The sequence below is a fragment of the Castanea sativa genome, chromosome 5 (assembly GCF_040712315.1).
Source record: "Castanea sativa cultivar Marrone di Chiusa Pesio chromosome 5, ASM4071231v1".
Lineage (NCBI taxonomy): Eukaryota > Viridiplantae > Streptophyta > Magnoliopsida > Fagales > Fagaceae > Castanea > Castanea sativa.
In genome coordinates this window covers 20,918,760-20,944,509 of record NC_134017.1, presented here as the reverse complement: position 1 = coordinate 20,944,509, position 25,750 = coordinate 20,918,760, and the positions used below count along the sequence as shown (strand labels likewise).

The 25,750-nt window shown below is 35.3% G+C and overlaps 1 protein-coding gene across 2 annotated transcripts; it reads right to left on the bottom strand.

Moving 5' to 3' along the window:
- Window positions 1-1,779: 1,779 nt before the first annotated feature.
- On the bottom strand, window positions 1,780-17,981 carry LOC142633950 (uncharacterized). 2 transcript variants are annotated; one of them, XM_075808208.1, is made up of 4 exons: window positions 11,311-12,041; window positions 6,362-6,588; window positions 3,730-3,870; window positions 1,780-2,356 (listed from the first exon to the last, which is right to left on the bottom strand). In XM_075808208.1, exons 1-4 carry the CDS (start codon window positions 11,406-11,408, stop codon window positions 2,133-2,135), a joined length of 690 nt encoding a protein of 229 aa, XP_075664323.1. In that variant the 5' UTR covers window positions 11,409-12,041; the 3' UTR covers window positions 1,780-2,132. The 2 variants fall into 2 exon arrangements, 1 of the variants encoding a protein (XP_075664323.1); XR_012844006.1 differs by lacking the exons at window positions 6,362-6,588; window positions 11,311-12,041 and adding an exon at window positions 17,714-17,981.
- Window positions 17,982-25,750: the final 7,769 nt, after the last annotated feature.

Sequence of the window (25,750 nt, the reverse complement as noted above, 5' to 3'; positions counted from 1 at the left end):
TGGAATCAAGCACCTCGTTACTAACATAATTGTAATGAAGACTACTAAAAGCTTGTCTGTTTATATAGCACTTCAATTATTATTTCTTAATTTTCTTCTTCTTCATGTAGAAATCAACCCTGAATATTTTCCTTTTTTTTTTTTCAGCAAATTAGAGAATGTAATTTACAAGCTTAAAGAGATGGGAAAGATTGGGGAGAAAGACATTGCTAATCTGCGATCACTTCAGTAAGCTTGATCACAACAACTTTGGGAAGATAACATTGCTAGATCTTTAGGAACCTTGTGACTACGAGAAATATGAAGTCTGTTTCTATTATTTAGATGAAAGAAAAGTATAGTTAGATTTTTTTTTCTTCTTCCATTGATACTTGTAAAGGCTTCAAGTCATATAGGAACAATGAAAAATATAAGCCAATGGGATATGTCCCCCTTCTGTTATAGGTTCTCTTACAGCCATTAAATTGAGAGGCTGCTATGTTGGGTTTGAGTTGTATGATGTGGATTTGACACTATCATAATTCAAGTAGTCAATGAGGAAAGTAAATAATCTTGGGATAATCTTATTTCTTCTCTTTATTTTGATTCAAGTTGTATGAGTGATTTGGTTGATGCGTACTTCTTCTCTTTATTTGATTCTTCCTTTAACTTATGATAATTGATATGGTTTGGCTACACATTTAGTTAGAAAATATTAACTTACTTGGACATAATCCACACATATAAATTCTTTTATTTTTTAGGGATTTGGATGCTAATTTGAATTATATTTGATTTTGCCTTTTTTTTATCTATTTTCTTTTGATTCAATATTTCATTATTCCAATTAAAACTTGAGATATCAAGTTATCCCCTTTGAGCTGCATGTTAAGTATTAGCCATTAGCATCATATCTAGTTTGGCTTAAGTGAACTAAGGGTTAATGTGGAAATTTGGGGTGTCGTAGAATTTTGATATGAAATATCAGCATTTATTTTCTGCTGCCATATGGGGAATTCATTTGATTTATTTCTATCTGGTTGTCTCTTGATCCGATTAAGAAGTTGTTAGATTTTAGTTTCTGCAAAAGTGATGGTAAAATAAGGGAGCTCCTAGCTATCATGTTATGGATGTCACCAGTTGTGCGCTAGTTAGATGGTCTAGATACATGATAACTTTGATATTTATATGCATGAATTCATATTATTCCTTGTAGAACAAGGCCTAGATCATGTTTGTGATGCCTGAAGGAGTGGGGGAAAAAGCAAAAATCATGGTAATTGGTTTTGATTTTTAGCCTAAACAACAAGAGTGGTACTTAATGTTTAGGCTAAATCAAGTAGCCTAAACAACACAAAAATCATGCCTGAGAGAGTGGGGGAACCAGCAACAACAACAAGAGTGGCTAAAGAATAACGGAACCCTATCAAATTCACCTGAACCCAACAATGGCACTCAACCCCTACACAATCTTCTCCAATGACATAGTTCCATACATGATAATTGGTTTTGACAGCATGTGTTGGGAGCTTGAGCCATCATGCTAGAAGGTTCAAAGACATTGCTAGGTTGGATTGCTAGGTAGCTAGGAGCAAGAGCACTGTGCTGCTTTCCTTAGCAATCTTGCTAAATGCATCAATATACTACTTAGCAATTCTCAAATTCACAGCCTTTACACCACCACCAAAAAATGAATGTGTCCCAATCTGCCATGAATTGAACTTTATGCAATAACTCTAAGAAAATAAATCAATAATTACACTTTTCCAGCAATATTGAAAAACAAAAGTATACCGACTCCATTAGTATTCTTAAAAGGATCTCAATATGCCATGAATTGAAATATCAAATGAGTGTTCACAAATAGTATATTGTTTGCCAAAAAAATAACACTCAATGAATCAATAATTACACTTTTCCAGCAATATTGAAAAACAAAAGTATACTGACTCCATCAATATGCCATGAATTTTTTATCCTTCACTAGCTGTACATTCTCCATGCCAATGCACTAGTTAAACTTAGGGAACCTAGGCCTTGAATTCCCTTTATCATCAGATGACCCTTCTGCACTCCTTAACTCATCACTATCCCTATGATCTGAGTCTCCTTCACCATTCCAAACTCCCTCAAGCCGCTTGCCTCCAATTGCTCTATTGATTCCACATTCCTCCATTCCCAAATTCTTCATTTATATTATCATCAAATTTAGAAAAATCATTCAAATTGTAATCTTCGACATCCACCACATCAATTGGAACATTAACAATTTCGGATTGGCCATTAGCCTCAATAGAATCATATTGGGATTGAGGGGCTTGTACATTTGGCATAGAAGGTGAATTTCCAGGGAGTGACTGTGGACATTCATCCATGGCTACAATACAAAATTGACAAGAACATCAATAGAAGAGTTGGAGAAAACAAAAATAATATATATATATATATATGGTAGGGGAAAAAAAAGTAACAATTTGCACATGCACATATGCATGATTGCTGCTAATCAATATCATTGTTTACCATTTATAAATGGATTATGCACATGATCAATGATACTAGTTTCCACGGTGGTGGCTTAGCATGACCCACAAAATGCTGAATTGATACTCAAATTCTATCATATGTTTTAGTTTTTACAGTACTAATCAAACAAACAAACTTTGGAAAAATTAAATGGAGCGGGGAATTGTTCAAAGATGGGGTAATAATTTGCAATAAATACCAACTCAATTTGCTTTATCTTCTTTACTTGCTTTGTTGTGCTCCTTTTTCTTTCTTTCTTTTGTATGGTGGCTTAGTCGGTAGACCATATGGCTGGAATCATTACACCAAGACCCTTAAGGTAGGGAAGCTAAACCTTATGGAGTCCTAAGATTTATATAAAATAAAAATTAAAAAAAAAACCTAACTAAAAGCCATAACTTTAAAACTAAACTAGAGAATCCAGAAAGCCTTGCTCTGTTTTAAGTTAGTAATGAGGCGCTTGATTCCAGTTAGGTTAGCAGAATCATCAAATTGATAAGCTATAATCACACATGGGACATATGTCCAGCACCAATATATTGGCAATATACTAAACACAATTGATTAAAAGGTTATAAATAAGAGGTGTGTCACTGGCCACTTTCCCTATAGGTTTGTATCATGAGAATTTAACCAAACCAACACAAATCTGATGCAAAGAACTCTGATTCAAACAGAGTCAAAAACACAAAATGCAATTAAGCTAGACAAAGCTTTTTCTGTCATAGAAGGAGTTAGACTTGTGAAAAAATATCAAATACTAAGGTCCATCTATTGGAAATTAATTTATAATATATAATCCTATATATAAACGAAAAAAAAATCAGTTTAATACTAAACCAACATATCATATTTTTCTTATGAAATTTTGTGTATTTGTTGTTTTCTTTCACCAACGTCAAACATGAAATTATTGTTGATGATGCCTTTGCAAACAACCTTGTAGAAACACCAATCCCAAAGATTAAACCAAGCAACCAAACCCCCTTCGCAGTAGCCATATCTCTCTCAGACATTTAATCAAATAGCTCTATGGCATACTCAAGGTGAAAGGCACATGGAGATAATAAAAAACCAAGAATTTTGCAGAGACCCAACCAAAAAATTAAACCAAAACAAGAATTTCTACTATAAAAATTCGCACATGGAGATTAAAAAAAATAAAAGTTCTTAGGAGATTTAAATAGCAATACTTAAGAAGGGAAAGAAAAAAAAAAGACATACCCAGATTGAACAGTGTGGCGGAACCACCAAGGCGCTGCCGGGACAAGGGTGTTGAGACAGCAGGGAGAAGCTCTGCAGTGGCTCTAAACGGTGTGGATTCTCTCACTCTCCGCCGGATCTGGTTCTCTTCTCTTCTTTCCGCTGTGTTTTGGATGTTAGGGTTATTTTAAGTTTGTATTTAAAAGTCATATGAGTCACATGTGCTTATTTTGTTAGTGTTTTAACATGTGACTAACTAAAGTATTGATTTGACAGTTGTGAATAGTTTAAGGAGTAAAGTGGTCAATAAAAAAGTTGAGATGGTCTTTTAGCCGGTAGTTGAAAGTTTAGGGGGTATATGGGCATTTTTCCCAAATAAAAATGAAATCCATTATAAAGCAATAAACCTGTTTTAATTCAAAGAAAGTGGATTTGAAATAACGAACCTGTTTATTTAAGTGTGTAAGGGACCATCTAGAATCATTAGGTACATAAACCACATGAGTGAATCAATTTTTTCCCCTTTCAAAAGTGAACCATCAGCATCCCCATTAAAAACCATAAAACAACTTAATTTTCCAGGAATCTTATTCATTCATGAGAACTAATTGAAAACTGCTACTTACAACTAATTTGGTTAAATAAAAGTCTGTCTTAAGTTAATTACAGGGGCTTACTCCCAAAATGGTTGATTAACCTGTTTAAGTAACATATATGAGTTTCCAGTAAATAAAAAAGAGTGTATTTGAGAATAACAAACTGTACATTTTTAGAGGCTTGCAAGGTACAATGGATTGATAGAAGTCGTACGCATAACACGGGGATGGACTAACATCTAATGGGAGGTAAATAACCAAAGATTAACTTGCACACAACTCACTCACGGATTCAATCAGATAGAAAAGGCCAAAACTTCACAGTTCATATCATTAAGTGTTTGTTTGGAACAACTTATTTAGCTGAAACTGAAAAAAAAATTCTAAAAATGTAGAAAAAATGTTAAAAAATAAGCTGAATAGTACAATGAAACCTATGAATAGTATTAAAAAGTGCAATGGGATCCATGAATAATAGCAAAAATAAGTTGAAAATTGAGATAAACTGAAAAATTCAGCTCATCCCAAACGCACACTAAGTGTGAGTTTAGGAAGCGTGTTTTGCGTGTTTCCCAACTCACTTGTTTTTTTAGTGGGTTCTAAGCACTGTTCACAGGACTCACAAGTATTTTTTCAGCAAAAATAACTTTAAAACGGAAAAAGTTTCTCTCCAAACTAGTTTGGTGAGAAACCCTTCAAACTTATCAAATATTTTTATATTGAGTGTGAAATTTGAAAATCTAACTGTTGGATTGCATGTTCTTATTATATTATTCATGCTTGCAAAATTTCAAGAAAATCAAAAATTAATTGCTATGTCATCAAACAAATGTTAAAATTTCAAGTTTTTATAATCTAAAATTGTGTATAAAAAATAAGTGTATTGATCAAATAGTAAATAAAATCCGATTTGAATGAAATTTGATATGCATGTTAAGAATATAAAGAACATGAAATTCAACGGTTAGATTATCAAAATTCACACTTAAAAAAAAAAGATATATGATAAGTTTGAAAGGTTTCTCTCCAAACTAGTTTGGAGAGAAATTTTGTTGCTTTAAAACTGGGTCTCACGGCACTATTCACACATTTAAAAATTATTTTGCTATAGTATTTTCAATTTTCAATTTTCAACAATAAACGGTATCCAAACAGACCCTAAGTAGATAAACAAACAAATATCAACCAGCAACTTCTTCAGTGCACATGAAGGGATTTAAAAGGATATCACACTATCAAACCATCTTATACCATATCAAAATCAATAATGAAAATATAAAGCAAGTGAACCATTACACATTCAACAAGTGCCGGAAAGAAATATAACAATGCACCTCAACAATAAAAAATAAAAATAAAATAAAATAAAATTGATGGCTGCTTGAGATCATAAGTACAAGCTATGATCGACCCACAGGGGGTCAACAATTGAAAATCTCCATAAAAGAGAAGGTTGACCAAAGGGATAGAGCATCAAGAGAACAGGGGGAGATGTGGAAGTTTAATGTTTCATTCCGTCTAACAAGCATTAGTGCCAGTGCTCCTGGATTATGGATTTTTTTTCCATTTGATTGGTAATTACACACACACACCTAGTGGGTCTTGAAAAAAAGACCTTAACCGTCACCTTGCTCATATAAGGACACTGAATGTCTTGGATTATGGCATGATAAATAAAATCAATATAAAGCATTGCTTTCATCACTTTCCAACCAAAAAAAAAACCATTCAAGTGCAAATGCAAACATTTAAGCATAAATGCTATTATAATCCACACTGTAATGTGCAATCCCCAACAGAGTTGATAAACAGCATGACGCATAACATTGCAACATGTGAAGTTGAATATCAGACCAGAGATTCATCCTCACTAAAAATCAGACAGGCGGCACTGTTTGAAAGGGAACTTTTTCTTTTGGGGGAATAACTACTGTTTGATAGTGAACTATGAAACAGGTACAGATTTAACATAAAACTCTTACAGCAATATAAGTATATAACATATAGGGGTGAAGAAAATTTATCTTGAAAAGAACATGCGGAAGAAAATTTCTTACTTGAACGGAATTGTGTAATGGGAATCTCTAGCAGTTCACGTCTAATGCACAGATATTCACCTAGCAAAGCCATCACTGCAACTCCAGTGCCATTCAGAACCCACCATGTTATTGAAGAAGGCCAACCTCCATATATGATGCATATAAAGAGATGGATGATGTACACTATGGCTGAAAAGTCTAAGCACTTTTTGGCCCTCTTAATTAAATGAAGCATAATGCGAGCTCTGCATAAACAAGAAACATTTGCTCATTAACAAGAGAAGCCACTTCGTTTGAACCCCACCCCCTCCCCCCCCCCCCAAAAAAAAAAGGTTATACATATCTAGAAACCATTATTAGGAATAGCCTCTAGACTTACCATTCATATGAAAGGTTACATTTCAATATGGTTCCGTTATCTAATTCAAGTTAAAATGATCTCTAAATGATAAACTGCATAAAAGACATGTTGGAAACACCAGCATAAATAGAGTTTAAAGGTATGGGGCATCTTTACAAAGCAGAAAAACAAGTCTAACGATCACATGAATACCACCTGTAAAAGCATGCAACAACAGTCAATAGATAGAGTGACCTAGACGGCTAGACCATAAATTCTCTATGTTGGCAATATAAGTATAGAGGGCGTTTGGATACGAATTATTCACGTTGCGTTTCCTTGCTGCGTTTTCCTTCTTCTTTTTTTTTTTTTTTTTTTTTTTTTTTGGGCACGCGTCTCAGGATGCAGAGGCTACTGTTCATGCACTGTGCATGAATAGTAACCGCAATAGTGGACCAATTCAACCATGAACAGTGCACTTTATACTGTTCATGGACCCACCAATTCACTTTTCAGCCACTTTTTTATTAAAATTGGGTCCCACGGCACCATTCACATATTTAAAAATTATTATGCTACAGTGTTTTCAGTTTTCAGTTTTCAGTTTCAGCAAAATAAGTTATATCCAAACGGACCCATATAGGGTCCGTTTGGATAGAACTTATTGCTGAAAACTGAAAACTGAAAACACTGTAGCAAAATAATTTTAAAATGTGTGAATAGTACCGCGGGACCCATTTTTAATGAAAAAGTTGCTGAAAAGTGAAAATTGTGGGTCCAAACGCCCTCATAGTCTTCATTTATCCTCATGAATTACCCATTTTTATTAACAAAAACATGCAACTAGAAACCAGCAATAATAGTGTATGCCCACCAAATTTTGGAGACATTATGAGATCAAAGTGAAATCCAGTACAGCTTCTAGCACTGATAAGGAAGAAAGAGGGAAAAAAGGACTCTTTGTTCAAATAGACTTAGGGTCCGTTTGGATAGAGCTTATTGCTGAAAACTGAAAACTGAAAACTGAAAACACTGTACCAAAATAATTTTTAAATGTGTGAATAGTACCGTGGGACCCATTTTTAATAAAAAAAATTCTGTAAAGTGAAAGTGCTTGTGGGTCCCATGAACAGTGAAAGTGGTCTCCCGCCCAGTAAAATACCGTGCGTGAACGATGCGGTTCTTGTTCGACCCGTGCACGCGAAAAAAAAAAAAAAAAAAAAAAAAAAAAACGCAGAATCGTGGACGCTGGACGCTGGCCACTGTATCCAAATTCAGCCTTAGGGTCCGTTTAGATAGAGCTTATTGCTGAAAACTGAAAACTGAAAACACTGTACTAAAATAATTTTTAAATGTGTGAATAGTACCGTGGGACCCATTTTTAATAAAAAAAATTCTGTAAAGTGAAGTTTGTGGGTCCCGTGAACAGTATACGGGACCCACAGAGGTGCTGAAAAGAAATGCGGCTACCTGTTCATGCACAGTAGCATGAACAGTAACCGCTGTCCCCCCTGAATCGTGCATCAGCAAAAGAAAAAAAAAAAAAAAAACGCAGAAATTTTTCATCAAAACGCAAACGCCAAGTTATCCAAACACACGCTTAATGACCAACATCTTTTGGCCAAGAACAGAAGTAGCCACCATCTTTTCTGATAAGGGTAGCACAAGTCACATCAACCAAAATGGAAAATCATTAGGATGTCTTGAACTACACATATATAGAGGAAGAAAAATTACCCATGCTCAAATCTTAGAGTGACTACATTAAGGAGATCCCTCAATTAGCTAAAAGTTTGAGGATGTCCAATGTTAAACAAGACAAGCCCAAATTGGCAATAAGATTACAATTGATCACATTGCCATCTTGCGTTAATAATACACAAAAGGAACGTTAATGGACCAATTTAAAAAGTATGTAATCAATAGTTAAACAGTTGAACTCAAAAGAATGAAGCTCAAACGTTAAAGGCCAAAATCAAATGTTTGAGGGCAAGAAAAATTAATTGTAAAAATGAGAAATGAAAAGGAGGGATGGTAAAAACAGTTGACCATGAAAACCCATAGTCACCATACTTGGCATATCATATGTATAATCATCTAAAAGGAGGGGGGGAAATTAAGAGGATATTGCCAAAAGACTCCAAAAGTGCAATGTATAAAATTATATATTTGTCATTGGTTTACATGCAATAGATGAATGCTTAACAATATACTTTAAATGACAACAAGAAACAACCCTATAACCAACCTTTTGCACACTAAAGTAATTGAAAGACAACAACAGCAAGCTTTCATCCCAAATTTTTGGGGTCGGCAATATATCCTCAATAGATTAATTAGGATTGGCCACATATATTCTCTATTCCATTTTATTCTATCAGAAGTCATATTCTTTGTTAAAGTAATTGAAAGACATGTTTCTAAAATAATTTCACCTACTTGTGGATGTTTAACTGGGAGGTTACAAGACAAATCAAAAACAATAAAAAATACTTAAGGAAAATACGAGAAGGACAACTTGGTGATAGGTTGAGAGGAATAATCATAGCGAAATCATATACTTCATCACAAAACTCACAAAAACTTGAGTTGGACAGTAAAAGGCAGGAGATAGATCATAGAACTCTACAAATATTTATAATTTCTCATAATTCAGAAATGTAGTGTTAAATACAAAGGATGCAACACACCACTATTTGCAAAATCAGTAGGGAAATACCACTATTTTGAAACTCGAGTTCATGAAACTCAAGTTTGCTGTGTAAATCGAGTTTTAAACACTCGAGTTTCATAAAAAAAAACTTGTGCTGATGTGGATTTTTTTATTGAAAAAATGTCACATGGAACTTGAGTTTGGTAAACTTGAGTTCCATGCAACACAATACTCGAGTCTACCAAGCTCGAGTTCTTTGTAAATACAAAACCCAAGCTTAAATGCTCTTCTTTTTTTTTTCTTCTATGGCACTCGAGCTTACCAAGCTCGAATTCCTTGTAATATGGAACTCGAGTTCCTTATGCTTTTTTTTTTTTTTTTGATAATCAACAAATAAACATAAACATAAAACTAAGTAGTTTTTTAAATTGAACGCACAAACATATGTTTTTATTTATTTAAATAGAAGCATTGTAAAATATAGAGATTTTAATTTCAAAATATGAATTTTTAGGCCACTCATACCCCTTGTTCATTCATTTTTAACACACTCATCAATTTCTAACTTCTCGGAAGCATTATGGTCAAATTGGTTAAAATATTAGGGGCTACAATGAGAAATTAGAACAACATGTAAAAAAAATTAAAAAAATCTCACTCCATTTTTAGCCATGGGCACAACGAAAGAAGTTTGAGCTACATATTGTTACTTTATCAATCTTATTCCGAATTACCATATGGTCAAACGATTGATAAGTATTGTGAAAACAGTGAACCACTCGGATATAATGAAGAACCTATGTTTTACCACATCTGGATATGTAAGTTCTTGACTTGCAATGTTTCTAAGAGGAATGTGAAACATTTTTTTATGTATATCTAAATGTTTGGTTGATGATGTGAAAGTTGTTTTGGCAATTTTTTTTTCTTGGCGAGTTGTAGCACACCATATTTAGATATTGTTCATTGTTTTCTCATTAAACACCTCCCGAAATTGTGTTTTCTAAATTTAAAAGCCAAATTTGAATGTTTTTTCATGTTTAAATATCACAATAATTGAATCTGTTTTTCTGCATTGATAAAATATGTTTCTACATTTATGAGAAAACAGTGAACAATTTATGCAATGAACAGCAAATAAACTACTTATTCTACATATGTTTGTGCGTTCAAATGAAAAAAACTACTTATTTTTACGTTTATGTTTATTTGTTGATTATCAAAAAAAAAAGCATAAGGAACTCGAGCTTGTTGTAAGCTCGAGTACCATAGAAGAAAAAAAAAAGAGCATTTAAGCTCAAGTTTTGTATTTACAAAGAACTCGAGCTTCGTAGATTCGAGTATTGTGTTCCATGGAACTCGAGTTTACCAAGCTCGAGCCATGTGGCATTTTTTCAATAAAAAAATCCACGTCAACACAAGTTTTTTTATGAAACTCGAGTGTTTAAAACTCGATTTACACAGCAAACTCCAATTTCATGAACTCAGGTTTCAAAAAAGCGGTATTTTCCTAATTATTTTGCAAACTGTGGTATGTTACTAATAATTTCCGTAAAAAGTGGTAAATGGCTGATTTAGCCTAATTTAAGGGATAAAAGAATTTGGACAAATATGTGGGGTTCACTGTTTTCAATTTATTTACAACTATGTCATTAAAAAAATTTATGTATCTTGAAAACACCCATTTAGCCGTTTTCAAAATCATGTTCTAAATTAGGAAAATAGGATACATGTTTTTGAAAACTGTATTTAAAAAATATTAGTCAAACAATAAATTTAAGTATAGAACCCATCATTTTATGGATTGCAAAACAAAAAATTATATTTAAAAACTCTTACCCGCCCTTGGGCTCCCAAAACGCCGAACCAGACAGACCCAGTAAGAACTTAGATTCACATTTAGGCAACATACATTAAAACCAAACAATCTAAGAAATTAAATTAAAAATATAAAAAGTGGAATGGAATTCTCACCCTGCAAGAGAGCTCAGCAAAAACGAAGCAATGACACACCAACCGGTCACGGTAGAGGTAGTGACAGCAGCATAATCAAAGAAATACACAAGGCTCATCCGAGACACTCGAGTCCCGACTAGAAATGTCAAGAATACTCCTAGAGAGAGATAGTATAAGCATTAAAGGCAAAGAATTTGGGCAACAATAAGCCAAGGGTCACATGCCACTGTACCATAGAACATGACTACAATAACCTCTTCTCAGACACCCAAAACCACCCTCCAAATCTCCAAAGTCACAAAATTTTTCTTCTTTTAACCCAATTCCTTGAAACCCAATTCTCAAAAACTCAAAATAATCAAAGCCATACACTTGAAACCCAATTCTCAAAAACTCAAAATAATCAAAGCCATACACTTGAAACCCACAATTCTGAACTCCAAACTACTTTCCCAAGAAAACCCAGTTCTTTAATAACAAAATTCAACACCCAAATCAATCTAATTCCAATAAGGTTCTCAATCTTCCTCCAATACTCAAACCCATGTGTCTTATGGATTCGGATCTGAAACTAGCCAACATAAATCTGAAAACTTTTTCCCAGAAAAAGTATAAAATATCAGTTGCTGAAGCAAATCCTAGTTTTTGTTGTAGATTGTAATGAAGATCAGATTTGAATTACAATCCATGCAATTCCTTAAGACTAAACAAGAAGAAGTAGAAGTAAAAAGCTGATCGTTTAAGATGCATTGAGAGAGTGAGAGAGAACAGAGAATAGAGCTTTTTGGAGTAAGAGAGAGAGAGAGTTGTTTCCTTTTCCTTTTTTTCGCTTACTAATATAAAGTAGTATTTTTAATATAAAGTAGCACTATAGCAGTAGTCTGTAGATATTATTTCTCCCAAGGAAACCCTGCTCTCTTCTCTTCAAATTAGCTTCTCGAACGATGAAGCCTGGTCTGAAGACAACTTTGAGAGTAAATTGCACTTCAAACTTCATGCCTCTTAACATACACTTGGCATATGTTTGATTTTGCTAGTTTCCATCATACACTTAGCCTGAAAGAAGGGGGGGGGGGGGGGGTACTTTTTCAATTATGTATATTTTCACAAATGTTTTCAAACAATAATTTTTAGTTTTTAAATACATATACCAAATGGACCCTAAGTTTTTTTTTAACTCATTTCCCAAATTTTGCGGACTCCACTCGAAGTTGCTTTGTTTGAGTTAGTTTTCATAGCTCACAATACTCAAAAAACTGAGTTTGAGTTGTGGAAACTGAGAATATTGGTCTGTTTGTCACACAATTTCAAACTCACATTTTTTACATTTTAAACAATTTTACACACATTTCCACACACTTTTTTCACCCACACAAATTTCAAAAAACTACAAAAATCTCATCTCAAACTACTTTACCAAACACCCTCTAAATTGTTTTTGATTCAAGTGATGAGTTCCAGAGATATCATGGCATTTTTGTAAATTTTTACTCATGCAATTGACTTTAGTGTCATGTCTCATCAAAGTTTTTTTTTTTTTGTTGAATAAGGCAATTCATTAACACCAAAAAAAAAGGGAATACAGACAAACAACAGCAAGGGAAGGGGAGAGACTTAGCCTACACCTCCTTCCAAAAACCTAGAAACTACAGAAAAAGGGGGGACAGGTACACAAGTATGCCCATTGGGCTAAGGAGTGAGCTACAACATTAGAGTTTCTAAAAACAAAAGAGGCATTCCAACAAACAAAAGATTTTAAAACCACGCGGATATCTTCTAAATAGCATTGATGGACTAGTGAGGAGTTGTAGATGGGTTTTTGATAGCTTTAATCAACGATTAGGCATCTCCTTCAAGCACTACTCTAGTGAAACCTTCTTTACGAGCCAAACTAACTACTAAGACAGCTGCTTTAGATTCCGCCCATAAGGGCTCACCTGGGCATTCTTCCTGAGACTGTGCTGCTACTATGGATTTGTTGCTATCTCTACAGACCACTGCCAGCACCACCTTATTAGGCTTCACTGCTGCATCAAAGTTACATTTGATCCATCCAAGAGGAGGAGGCTTCCATGAGGGGGAGTACTCTTTTTCTTCAAGTATTGATTGCCAAGCTTGTTTGTGTTGTGAAAAAACCTTATTTATTTGACCGGAGAGCTTGATTGATTCTGCAGGTTGGTTTCCCCACACTGTTTGGTTTCTGTTCTTCCAAATTTGGTCACAGAGAACTGCAGCAAAAAGAGTAAACTCCTTTGCTTCCTTGCCTTGAATCTTTAGCAATTCACTTGGATTTATTATAATCTTTATCCACTGATCGATACTCATGTCTTTGAAAACAACCATGTTTAAGGGCCAAATAGAATTGGCCCAGGCCTGAACTGTGATGGGGCAGCGTATAAAGACGTGTTCGACAGTTTCAACCTCTTCCCCACAAACTAGACAACTCATGTCAGGGATTGGAAATCTTTTACTAAGAGTCTCCCGGACCAGAAGGGATTTGCAAACTATTCTCCAGAGAAGAAGCTTAAGTCTCTCATGTATTTTACTCTTCCACAACAACTTCCAATCCGCTTCATGCATTGGCCCGAGAGAGGTGCTGCTTTGTTGCATTTTTAACATGTATGCTGATTTTACCGTAAACTCACCTGATGGACTTTGTCCCCAGCATAAGGTGTCACATTTTGAGGAGGCAAGAATATGGATATTGAGGATCCTCATAGCTGATTGATTCTCAAATAAATAAATAAAAATTTCCCTATCCCATTGTCTTGAGTCATGATTGATTAGCTCAGCTACTAGCAAATTTCTTGGATCCACCCCAGCCTTGAGTTTTGGTCTAAAATTTGGTTCTTTAGGAACCCAAGGGTCATCCCATATGTTAATACTTCTTCCATCTCCCACTTTATAGCACATGCCTTTCTTAATGAGCTTGTTACACCTAAATAAGCTCTTGCAAACCCAAGAAGCTTGTTTAGGAGGCCTTGTATTGGTAAAACTTCCACCTCTTAGATATTTTCTTCTAAATATTTTTACCCAGGGCTTATCCTCATTTTTTTGGACCTCCCAAGCTAGTTTGGCTAGAAGAGCCTGGTTGAAATCCTCACTTTTTCTGAAGCCTAGACCTCCCATGAACTTGGGTTTGCAAATAGAATCCCAATTCTTCAAGATGCAGCAGCTGGAACCATTTTCCTTTGAACCCCACCAAAAATTCCTATTTAAAGCATCAAGCTTCTTTGTTGTTTCTTTTGGGAGACAGAGAGAGGACATAACATATGATGGCATGGCTGAGGTAACTGTGTGGATTAGGGAGGTTCTAACAGCCTGCGAGAGTATCTTAACTTTCCAACCTTGGTACTTCTTCTCAACTCTTTCAACTACCTCTTGAAATGTACCTTTCTTTGACTTTCCTATCAACATTGGTAGCCCCAAATATTTTCCTTTTGACCCTTCAATTTTCAGACCCATACTCCCAGCAAGCGAATGTTTAGAATGCCAACTAGTTAGGTTTTTGCTAAAAATCATGGTAGACTTGTGGGTATTTATCTTTTGCCCTGACCAGGAAGAATAAGTGGATAGACATTCTTTAATAGACCTTATATTCTCTTCATCTGCCATCCCAAAAATGAACAAATCGTTTGCAAATTGGAGATGAGAAATTGGTTGACAGCCCTTTGCAAGCTTGATACCTTTTAGCTTATTAGCCTCTTTAGCTTTTTGTAGGAGTTTGGATAGCACTTCTGCTACTATAATAAAAAGGAATGGGGAGAGAGGGTCCCTTTGTCTTAGACCTCTTTGTGGTTGGAAGAAACCAAATGGAGAGCCATTTATTAGTATAGAAAAAGAGTTAGTTGAAATGCATTCTGAAATCCAATTTATCCATCTCTCATCGAAACCAAAATTTCTTAAGACGCTAAGAATAAAAGGTCATTCCAGTCTATCATAAGCCTTTTCCATATCAAGTTTAATTGCCATCCACTTTTCCTTACCTTTTTTCTTTCTCAAAGCATGAATGATTTCATGGGCTATTATGCTACTATCTTGTATTTTTCTACCTTGAATGAAGGCAGCTTGCCAGGGAGATATCATCTTGTGGAGGAGCGGTCTCAATTTGTTTGCTAGTAATTTTGAAATTATCTTATATAACACATTACAGAGCGAAATCGGCCTGAATTGGTTAACCATGGCAGCCCTCTCATGCTTGGGAATTAGGGTGATAAAAGTATGATTTATTTCTCTCAACATACGATCACCTCGGAAGAAACTTAAAACTGCATCCACAACATCGCCACCAATCAAGTGCCAGTAATGTTTGAAGAAAAGGGGGGACATTCCATCAGGCCCTGGTGCTTTGTGAGAATCCACTGAAAATACTGTCGTTTTGATCTCTCCCATGGAAGGCATGGCTAGCAACATTTCATTATCTTCTGGAGTGATGCACCTTGGAATTTAGTTATTTAGATCATAGGGAATATGTGGGGTTGAAGAAGAGAACAGGTTATTAAAGAAGGTTTGAAAGCATTGACCAATCTCCTCCCAACCTGAAATCCACTCTCCATTTTCTTTCTTCATAAAATCAATGGACTTTCTTCTTCGTCTTATAACTGTACTAAGATAGAAGAATCTTGTACTGAGGTCAGAACTTGTAAGTGATTTGATTCTGGATTTTTGACGCCATAATATTTCCTCCCTTTTCAACAGTTCTTGGATTTCCATACACAAATTTGCTTCCTTTTCCAAGTTTTGTGGATTTGGGTCTGAGCTTTGAATTTGGTCTAACTTCTTCCATGCCTCCTTGATTTTAGATTGTACATTGCCAAAGCAGGATCTATTCCATTGTTTTAGCTCTAGTTTAGCTTGTTTGATCTTCTTGCATAATCTAAACATTGGGGAACCGGGGTAGTTAATCCTCCAAGCATTCTCCACCACAAGTTTACTAGCCTCCTCCCTTGTCCATATTTCTTCAAATTTGAATGGTTTTGGTCTACTACCCTCTTCTCCTTCAGTGAAAAGAACAATTGGGATGTGGTCAGAGGAATCTGAAGGAAAGTGCTTTAGCCTTGGGAAAATTTCAGTCCACCTAGTATTAACTAGAGCTCTGTCAAGTCTTTCTTTAATGTTGGCAAGGCCTGAGCGTTTGTTGGACTAGGTGTAAGGTGCCCCTACAAATTTTACATCAATTAATCCCGCAGAATCTACCAATCCTTTTAATCCTCCCGTAGAAGATGAAGATATTGGTTTCCCACCTTTCTTATCACTTGGCCCCAACAAGTTGTTAAAATCTCCCATACACATCCATGCCCCAGCAAAAGACTCACCAACCTTTTGGAGATCTTCCAAAAAGGCTTGTTTCCCCAACCTTTCACTTGGCCCATAGATCATTGACAATAACCATGGTTCATTTATTGGATCCGAGAAAACAAGCCCATTTATCATATTATCATTTGACAACACGATTTCCACATCTACACCACTTTTCCATCCCAAAATGATGGGAGGATATTTATAGAAAAACATTGGCGAGGGAAAGAAAATAATAAGTTGACATGCGGGAGGGAGAATATTAGAAACTAACATCTCGAGCTTTAAAGGGTCGATTTCAATCTAAATATCGAGTTTCAAACACTCGAATTCCGCTGGCTGAGTTGGAATGTATTTGCCAGATAGATCTCGAGTCTCTAAGACTTGATTTTGGTACCTGAAGACGCAGACGAACGACGAAGAACAAAGAACAGAGGAAACAGAGAAGAGAGGAAGAACCGAAGAGGAGAACAGAGGAAGAACGCAGACATTGGAGCCCTGATCTGGTCGATTGAACGAAGAACGCCGGTCGATTGAACGCTGGAGCTCCGATCTGAAGAGGAACAATGTGCAGCGTCGACGATTTGATGAAGAACAGAGAACAGAGGAAGAACGAAGAACGTCGGAGCTTCGATCTGGTCGATTGAACGAAGAAAGCTTGTTGATTGAACGCTGGAGCTCCGATCTAAAGAGGAACGATTTGCAGTGTCGAAGAACGAAGAAGAACAACACTAGGTCGCTTGAGGAAGAAGAAGGAAAATCGAAAGGTGAAACTCGAGTCTTCAAAAATCGAGTTCCACGTGGTTCCACATGGATTTTTCTTCCACATCAGCTACCATCACCTACAAATCGAAACTTAAAAACTCAAGTTTTATCTTAGAACTCAAGTTTTAGACACTCGAGATGCTAGTTTTCAACATTATTTTGAAACGTGATAACTAACTAAATTTTTTAATATTTAATGTTATTTAAAAAAAAATTCCAAAATGATGCCTCCTTTCACACCTCTTGGTTCAACACATTCTAACTTATAGAAACCCAATGAATAAAGGAGAGATTTGACTCTATTTGAACTAATTTTAACTTCAGACAAAAATAGCAAGTCAGGACATATCTTACTTACAATGGCTTTGAGAGATCTTTTCGACTCAGCTCGAGCTAGGCCACGACAATTCCATGCAAGGAGAATCATAGCTTGCCGGAGTTGATACACGGACGAAGAAGATGGCAGAGAAACGATAAGATTTTGAAATGGGTTATGATTATATTGATACCCACAAGGGGCAGGGACAACCCACTAACAGGGCAGATGATAGCTCACTAAGGAGCAAAGAAGACCCATGAAGGGAAGGGAATGGCTGACGGCGGAGCCAGAGCTCACAAAGCAGCCCAGGAAGACTCACGCGCACGATAGCAGACAAAGCTAATCGTGCGCCAAGCAGGAAGAGGCTTTTGTAAAGACTTGTCCCATCAAAGTTAAGACTTAGAGTCAGTTTGGATAGAACTTATTGCTGAAAATTGAAAACTGAAAACACTGTAGCAAAATAATTTTTTAATGTGTAAAAAAACACTGTTCACTCTTTTTTTTACTGTTTATATGCCTTGGTGCACTGTTAATTTACCAAGAAAAGTGCACCAAGCGCTGGTCTTTAAAAAAAAAAAAAAAAAAAAAAAAAAAAAACGCAAATGCAAGGCAAAACGGGGATCCAAACGGGCAATTAAGAGTACACTTTTTCACCAACGAATCTTTCAATTACTTTAACTCACAAAATCCATTATCTTTTCTACAATTTTAAACCCAAAAAAAAAAAAATTAATAATCCAACTCAAGAATCCAGTTTACCTATTGCTTATCACATTATTTTGATATGACTTGAGTGAAGGACTGATTCAGTACAAAACAATTTCAAATAGAGGATGTGTGTGGAACGATAAAAAAACAAATAAATTATAAATTATAAAGAATAAGACAATTACACCAAGCAATGTAAGGATAATAGCCTAGGAATTAGCATAGCATCAAGCCATTAGAAAGTTGTTTGGAGTTGGAAGCAAGTATTGCAATGAGATTCCCAACCTTTTTTTTTTTTTTTTGATAAAACACAAACTTTATTAGGAAATATTAGTAACAGATACATTACAAAGAAGAACTTGTTCTAGAAAATAAGGACTCTCTTCAATCTAAAACCGAAAAATCATCAATGCTTATAGCATGTTTAGCTAAAAGATGAGCAAGGACATTGCCCTTCCCACAAACATGAGAAAATCTAACTCTTGAAGGAAAAATTCTGGTTTTACATCTCATGCAAAACCCACAGCGGAAGCGACGAACAAGGGTCTATTTCATTCATGATTGATAACGTGCACTTTGTAAATTTCAGAATTTAAAAACAAGATGGCGTACCTTGGTGTGGGAAAATTCAAAACAAAGATTAGAAGCACTTGGGAACACTTTTAATCTTCACTCCAATTCCACTTTACGCCCAAGATGTGTGGTCTCTCAATCAGTTTTTCAAAGGGAGAATGAAAGTGTGTCTCACACTCTCACACACACCGTTTCTTTTTCTTTTCTAATCTCATCTTATTAAAAATTCTGTATGTTTTTCCCTTTATAACTAACTGATTATCTAATTGGGCTGGCCTATTGGGCCTTTCCAATTGGGCTTTAGTGTGTGGCTTGGAGTGGGACAAAAAGGGACCAATAAGACACTAGCTCCAATGGACCTTGGGCTTTTCCGTCAACTCTTGACAAGTCCAAAGTTACCATTAATTATATTTAATATCACTATATAAATATAATTGCACTCTAGGCCTTATTAATAAATTATATCCCAAGACTTTATTATACACGTAACCCCTTCATAAAATATTCGTAGTAACACAAAGTTATAAATGTAGACTGCCACTTTGTAAATTACTATATCTTATCCTTGAGTACCCGGTTTAATTCTTTAAAGTTATTCATTATATATTTATGAAATCCAATTTCATGAATATATACTTTAGTAATTTCTTACTAAAGTGGTTAGGCCTAACTCTCTGAATAACTGAACCATTAAACTTATCTCAAGGGAATATTTTATATCTCCATCAAGAGACTATGAATTCCATCTTGAGAATATATGTTCCATCAACACTAAATGTGGCTGCCCAACATACTGAGGTTTTGACCGTCACTTCAGATCTCACTCCTGATATATCAAAGCAACCTACACTTCATGATCAGGTTCATTATTCTCTCAGGATTAAGAGTTCATGCAAATAGAAGTCGTGAGATTTATTATTCATTTGACAGTCGTTAGGAAAATAATAAATCTCACAGCGGTCCTGTTCAATATATTTTAACTCTTAAAACATATCAACATATCAATTAGAAGTTTCCACTTCCATGATCAAGACAAATCATCTTAGTTGACACGTTATAGTCTTCGCAAATGAAATGCCCAATTTCATCACCGACTATAAACTATAAATTCTGAGTTTACAAAGAACTTGTGATTTACATCTTCTGTGACTTTTCACATAAATCACATACAATGCATCTCATGGACTATATGATAGTGTCTCATATTCATGTTACCATTATTTTAGATAATTATAAAATAACTTTATCAATCACAATATTAAGTCATACATCATGTCATACATAATGTCATACATAATATCATACATAGCATCATACAATAGGATTTAAGGGCACTAATCCTAACAATCTCCCACTTGCCCTAAAGACTATTTTGCACTAATCTAACTCCCATTGCTTCCAGATGTGACTCGAAAGTCCTTTGAGGCAAGGTTTTGGTAAAAGGATCTGCTAGATTATTTGCACTTTCAATCTTTGCTACCACAACATCTACACGAGCAACAATGTCTCGAATGATATGGTAGTTCCTCTCAATGTGCTTTCCTTTCTTGTGATTCCTTAGATCTTTGGATTGTTCAACCGCTCCACTATTGTCGCAAAACAATGTGATAGGACGTTGCTCCATTCTCACAACACCAAGATCAGAAAGGAATTTCTTGAGCCAAACAGCCTCCTTTGCTGCTTCACAAGCAGCAACGTACTCGGCTTCCATGGTGGAGTCCGCAATACAAGATTGCTTAACACTCCTCCAACTTATGGCTCCACCTCCCAAGGTGAAAACACATCCTGAAGTGGATTTTCTGAAATCTAGATCTGACTGAAAGTCTGAATCTGTATAGCCAATGGGAATCAAATCCTCACTATGGTAAACAAGCATATAATCTCTCGTTCTCCTAAGATACTTGAGAATATGCTTTACAGCTTGCCAATGTTTTGGTCTGGATTTGATTGATATCGAGCGACCATGCCAAGCTTGAATAACAAATATCCGGTCTAGTACAAAGCATGGCATACATGAGACTTCCCACTTTGCGAAGCATAAGGAACTTGTCTCATCGTATTTTCTTTCTCTTGAGTCTTAGGCCTTTGGTCATCAGACAGAGGAACTCCATGTCTAAAAGGAAGCAATCCTTTCTTGCAATTTTGCATGCTAAACCGTTCTAGAACCTTATCTATATATCCAACTTGTGATAAGCCTAACATCTTATTCCTGCGATCTCGCCAAAGCTTGATCCCTAGAATAAAGTTAGCCTCACCCAAGTCCTTCATATCAAATTGGCTTGACAACCAAACTTTAACCGATGACATTACCCCTACATCATTTCCAATGAGTAGAATATCATCAACATAAAGCACTAGGAACATTACTACTTTGTCTCGATGCCTTTTGTACACACATGGTTCATCAAGATTTTGTTCAAAACCAAATGACTTGATTGCTTGATCAAATCTGATGTTCCATGACCTAGATGCTTGTTTAAGTCCATAAATGGACCTATTCAACTTGCATACCATATGCTCTTGGTTCTTTGCTATGAAACCTTCTGGTTGCAACATGTATATTTCTTCTTCAAGATTGCCATTAAGAAATGCAGTCTTGACATCCATTTGCCAAATCTCATAATCATAATGAGCAACAATGGATAAGAGAATTCTGATAGATTTAAGCATGGCTACTGGCGAAAAAGTTTCATCATAATCAATACCTTCTTTTTGTGTATACCATTTTGCCACTAGTCTTGCTTTAAAGGTTTCAACCTTTCCATCTATCCCTCTCTTTCTCTTGTAAACCCATTTGCAACCAACAGGTTTAATGCCGTTAGGCGCCTTTACAAGATCCCATACATGATTTGAATTCATAGAATCCAATTCAGATTTCATAGCTTGGACCCAATGATGTGCATCTATATCATTCATTGCTTCATCATAAGTGTAAGGATCCGATTCAGCCTCTTCTGAGATAGCCTCATAAGTTTCTCCCAAACCTATGAATCTTATAGGAGGCCGAATAATTCTCCCACTACGACGAGGCATCTGTGTACTAGACATCTCATGAGTAGTATTTTGTGGTGTATCTAATACAGTCACATCATCCCTAGTTTCATCCATTGGTTGTTCAACTACAGGTTCATTCATTTCAGCCAAAACAACTCTACTTCTAGGAGTAAAATTATTCATATAGTCATTTTCCAAGAATTTGGCATTTGTGCTAACAAACACTTTATTATCCTTATGACTATAGAATAAACCTCCAATCGTTCCTTTTGGATACTCTACAAAGAAAACCACTTCGTTTTAGACCGTAACTTGTCGACTTTCCTTTCAACACATGTGCTGGACAACCCCAAATGTGGAGATGTCTCATACTAGGCTTACGCCCATTCCACAACTCTACAGGTGTTTTAGGAATAGACTTCGAAGGTACTAAATTCAGAAGATACATTGCAGTATTTAAGGCATATCCCCAAAAAGAAATTGGTAGAGTCGAATAACTCAACATGGACCTAACCATATCTAAAAGAGTCTTATTCCTTCTTTCTGCTACACCATTTTGTTGTGGAGTTCCAGGTGCAGTCAACTGGGATATAATCCCATTTTCAGTCAAGTAATCCTTGAAACCACCAAGAAGGTATTCGCCACCTCGATCAGATCGAATGGCCTTTATGTATTTACCTAATTAATTTTCAACTTCAGCCCTAAACTCTTTAAACTTTTCAAAGGCTTCGGACTTCCGTTTCATTAGGTACACATAACCAAATCTAGAGTAATCATCAGTGAAAGTAATGAAATACTCATAGCCACCTCTTGCTTGGATTGACATAGGACCACATACATCTGAATGTACTAGTTCTAGCAAATCTTGTGCTCTTCTACCCTTTGCATTAAAAGGTCGTTTGGTCATTTTACCTTTCAAACAAGATTCGCAAACTGGAAAACCATCAAAGTCCATGGGCTGTAAAAGTCCATCTTTGATTAGTCTTTGAATCCTACTTGAATTAATATGACCTAAATGCAAGTGCCATAGATATGCATCACTAGTAGAAGGAAACTTTCTCTTTAATGATTTCACATGAGAGTTACTATCTAATTCAGAATTGTATAATTCATGCTTATCAGGAGTTAAAATATAAAGACCATCCACAATATTGCCAGAACAGATAAACACTTTATCCTTCTTTATTACAACATTGTCTTTCAGGATAATACAATATCCATGTTTACCTAAGTAAGTTGCAGAAATTAAATTCCTACGAACATTAGGTACATACAAACAGTCTTCTAATATTAAAACTCTAGACTTAAAACACAAATTAAACACTCCAACAGTTTCAACCGGAATCTTGCTCCCATCAGCCAAAGTAAGAAATAGTTCTCCCTCATTCAACTTTCTGGTCTCCTGGAACCCCTGCAAAGAATTGCAGATATGATTAGTACAACCTGAATCCACACACTAGGAATCTGTTGGATTCTGTACCAAACATATTTCAAGAAGAAATGAACTTTTCATACCTTTATTCTTGGCAGCCTTGAATGTTGGACAATTCCTCTTCCAATGTCCTTTCTCACCACAATGGAAACATTTTCCTTTGGTTTTCTTTCCTTTGTTGGCAACCCCTAAGGCAATTTGTTTACCATCTTTCTTAGTGAAGTCCTTCTTCTTCTTCTTCTTCTTCTTACCCTTGCCTTTCGACTTAGGTTGAGAAGTAGAAGCTTCACCCACATTGGCTTCAACACTAGAAGTACCAAGGATGCCTTCCGCCGCCACTAACTCATTCATTAATTCAGACAAAGAATAAATCTTTTTGTTCATATTATAATTGAGTCTGAATTCCTTGAATGATTCTCAGTAATCCGACTGAGTATCATATCCACTTGGGATTCTCCATCAATGTCGGCACCTAAAACTTCTAATGTGTTCAGATTAGCAATCATCCTAAGACAATGCTCCCTCACTGAACTCCCTGCAGCCATTTTGGTATTATAAATTTGCCTCATGGTTTCTTGCCTTGCAGAACGGCTTTGCTCACCAAACATCTCCTTCAGACTATGCATTATGTCCGAAGCAAGTTCTACATCCTGCATTTGATGCTGTAGAACATTTGAGATAGATGCTAGGATGTAGCACTTGGCCATCTCATTAGATTTCTGCCAACGATCATATCGTTGTTTTTCCTCAAGAGGAGCATCTAATGAAGGAAAGTTAGGACATGGTTGAGTAAGCACATATTTGTGCTCTTCAAAGATAAGAACAATGTCCAAATTTCTTTTCCAATCAACATAGTTGGATCCAGTCAGTTTGTTTTGGTTAAGAATAGAAACAAGTGGACTAAATGATGCCATGACAAAATCTGAAAATAATAAACATGAATATAATAAGTAAATTGGACATTATCAATTTAGCATAAAAGCATATAATATGGAACCTTAATAAAACCATAAAATAATATATGCAACGACAACCCAATCTCATATTCAATATCCCTCAGCATAGAGTGAACATAAAATACTATGATTGATTGAGAACAATTCTCATTACTAGTGCTATCATGATAACTCTTATCAAACACTAATAATATGTCGTTTTACATTTAGCCTCTAAGTAATAATAGTAAGAACTCAGCATAGAGGATACTAAAATACTTAGTCTAGTGTATACCATTGTCTAGAATCATGTGTAACCACATCTCATCCCTTTAACAGGCTTATTTTGTAGTACCATGACAAAACACCCTCCGCATGGAATGCAAAGCTCGAAGCTAAGACAAGGTGTTTATCAAACCACTATAAACCAAAAAATTCAATCTTGTAGGACCATGAAATAAATACTCTCCGCATGGAATGCTAAGCTCGAGGCAAAGACAAAGTATATATTTCACACTACTTGAACCAACAATGGAGGCCGTGAGATCCAACCCTTGAATCTCTCTCCCACTAGATATTTTAAAATAAAAGTTTTTAAAATCAAGAATAATAATAATGCTAGACACGTGAAAAAATATAATCCTAATCTCATTAGAAATAAATTTCATTAAACTAGCATTAATATATATAAATATATATAACGTAATAAAAACCTTTATTATATATAAAAATTTATATTATATTATATATAATATAATATACAAATTAATATATATAATATATAATTATTACTTTATATATATATATATTATAATATATATATATATATATATATATATATATATAATTGTCAGAGAAGAATTGAATCCTCACGGATTCACTTTTTCTATAACACATTAAAGCCAATCCGTGATATAAATTCAAAGCAAGCAATTGAATTCATAGTCAACGGTGCAATGAGAATAACTACCATGTACGGATTCACCCTCTTATGTGTCCAATCCGTGACATAACTGTAACTTTCGAAGAAAGTTTCCAGCGGTTTTGGAAAAATATAATGAATGAATCCGTGTGAATCCGTGCGATTTTGAAGAAAGTCTCAAGTGGTTTTCATGAGATGACAGTTACATGATTTCATATTAGCAACTAACTCAAGACATGGCACTGTTCAATCCCCACTTGCAAAATATATATATACACGGATTCAATGAAAATTAAAACCGATGACACAACACTATAACTTGATGCAGAAAATTGTAACATAAAGACAACGATTTTTCTTAAATTCCAAAATTTAATCACACCCTATACAATCATGATATGAAAACCTGGCTCTGATACCAACTGAAGGAAAAATTCTGGTTTTGCATCTCATGCAAAACCCACAGCGGAAGCGACGAATAAGGGTCTATTTCATTCATGATTGATAACGTG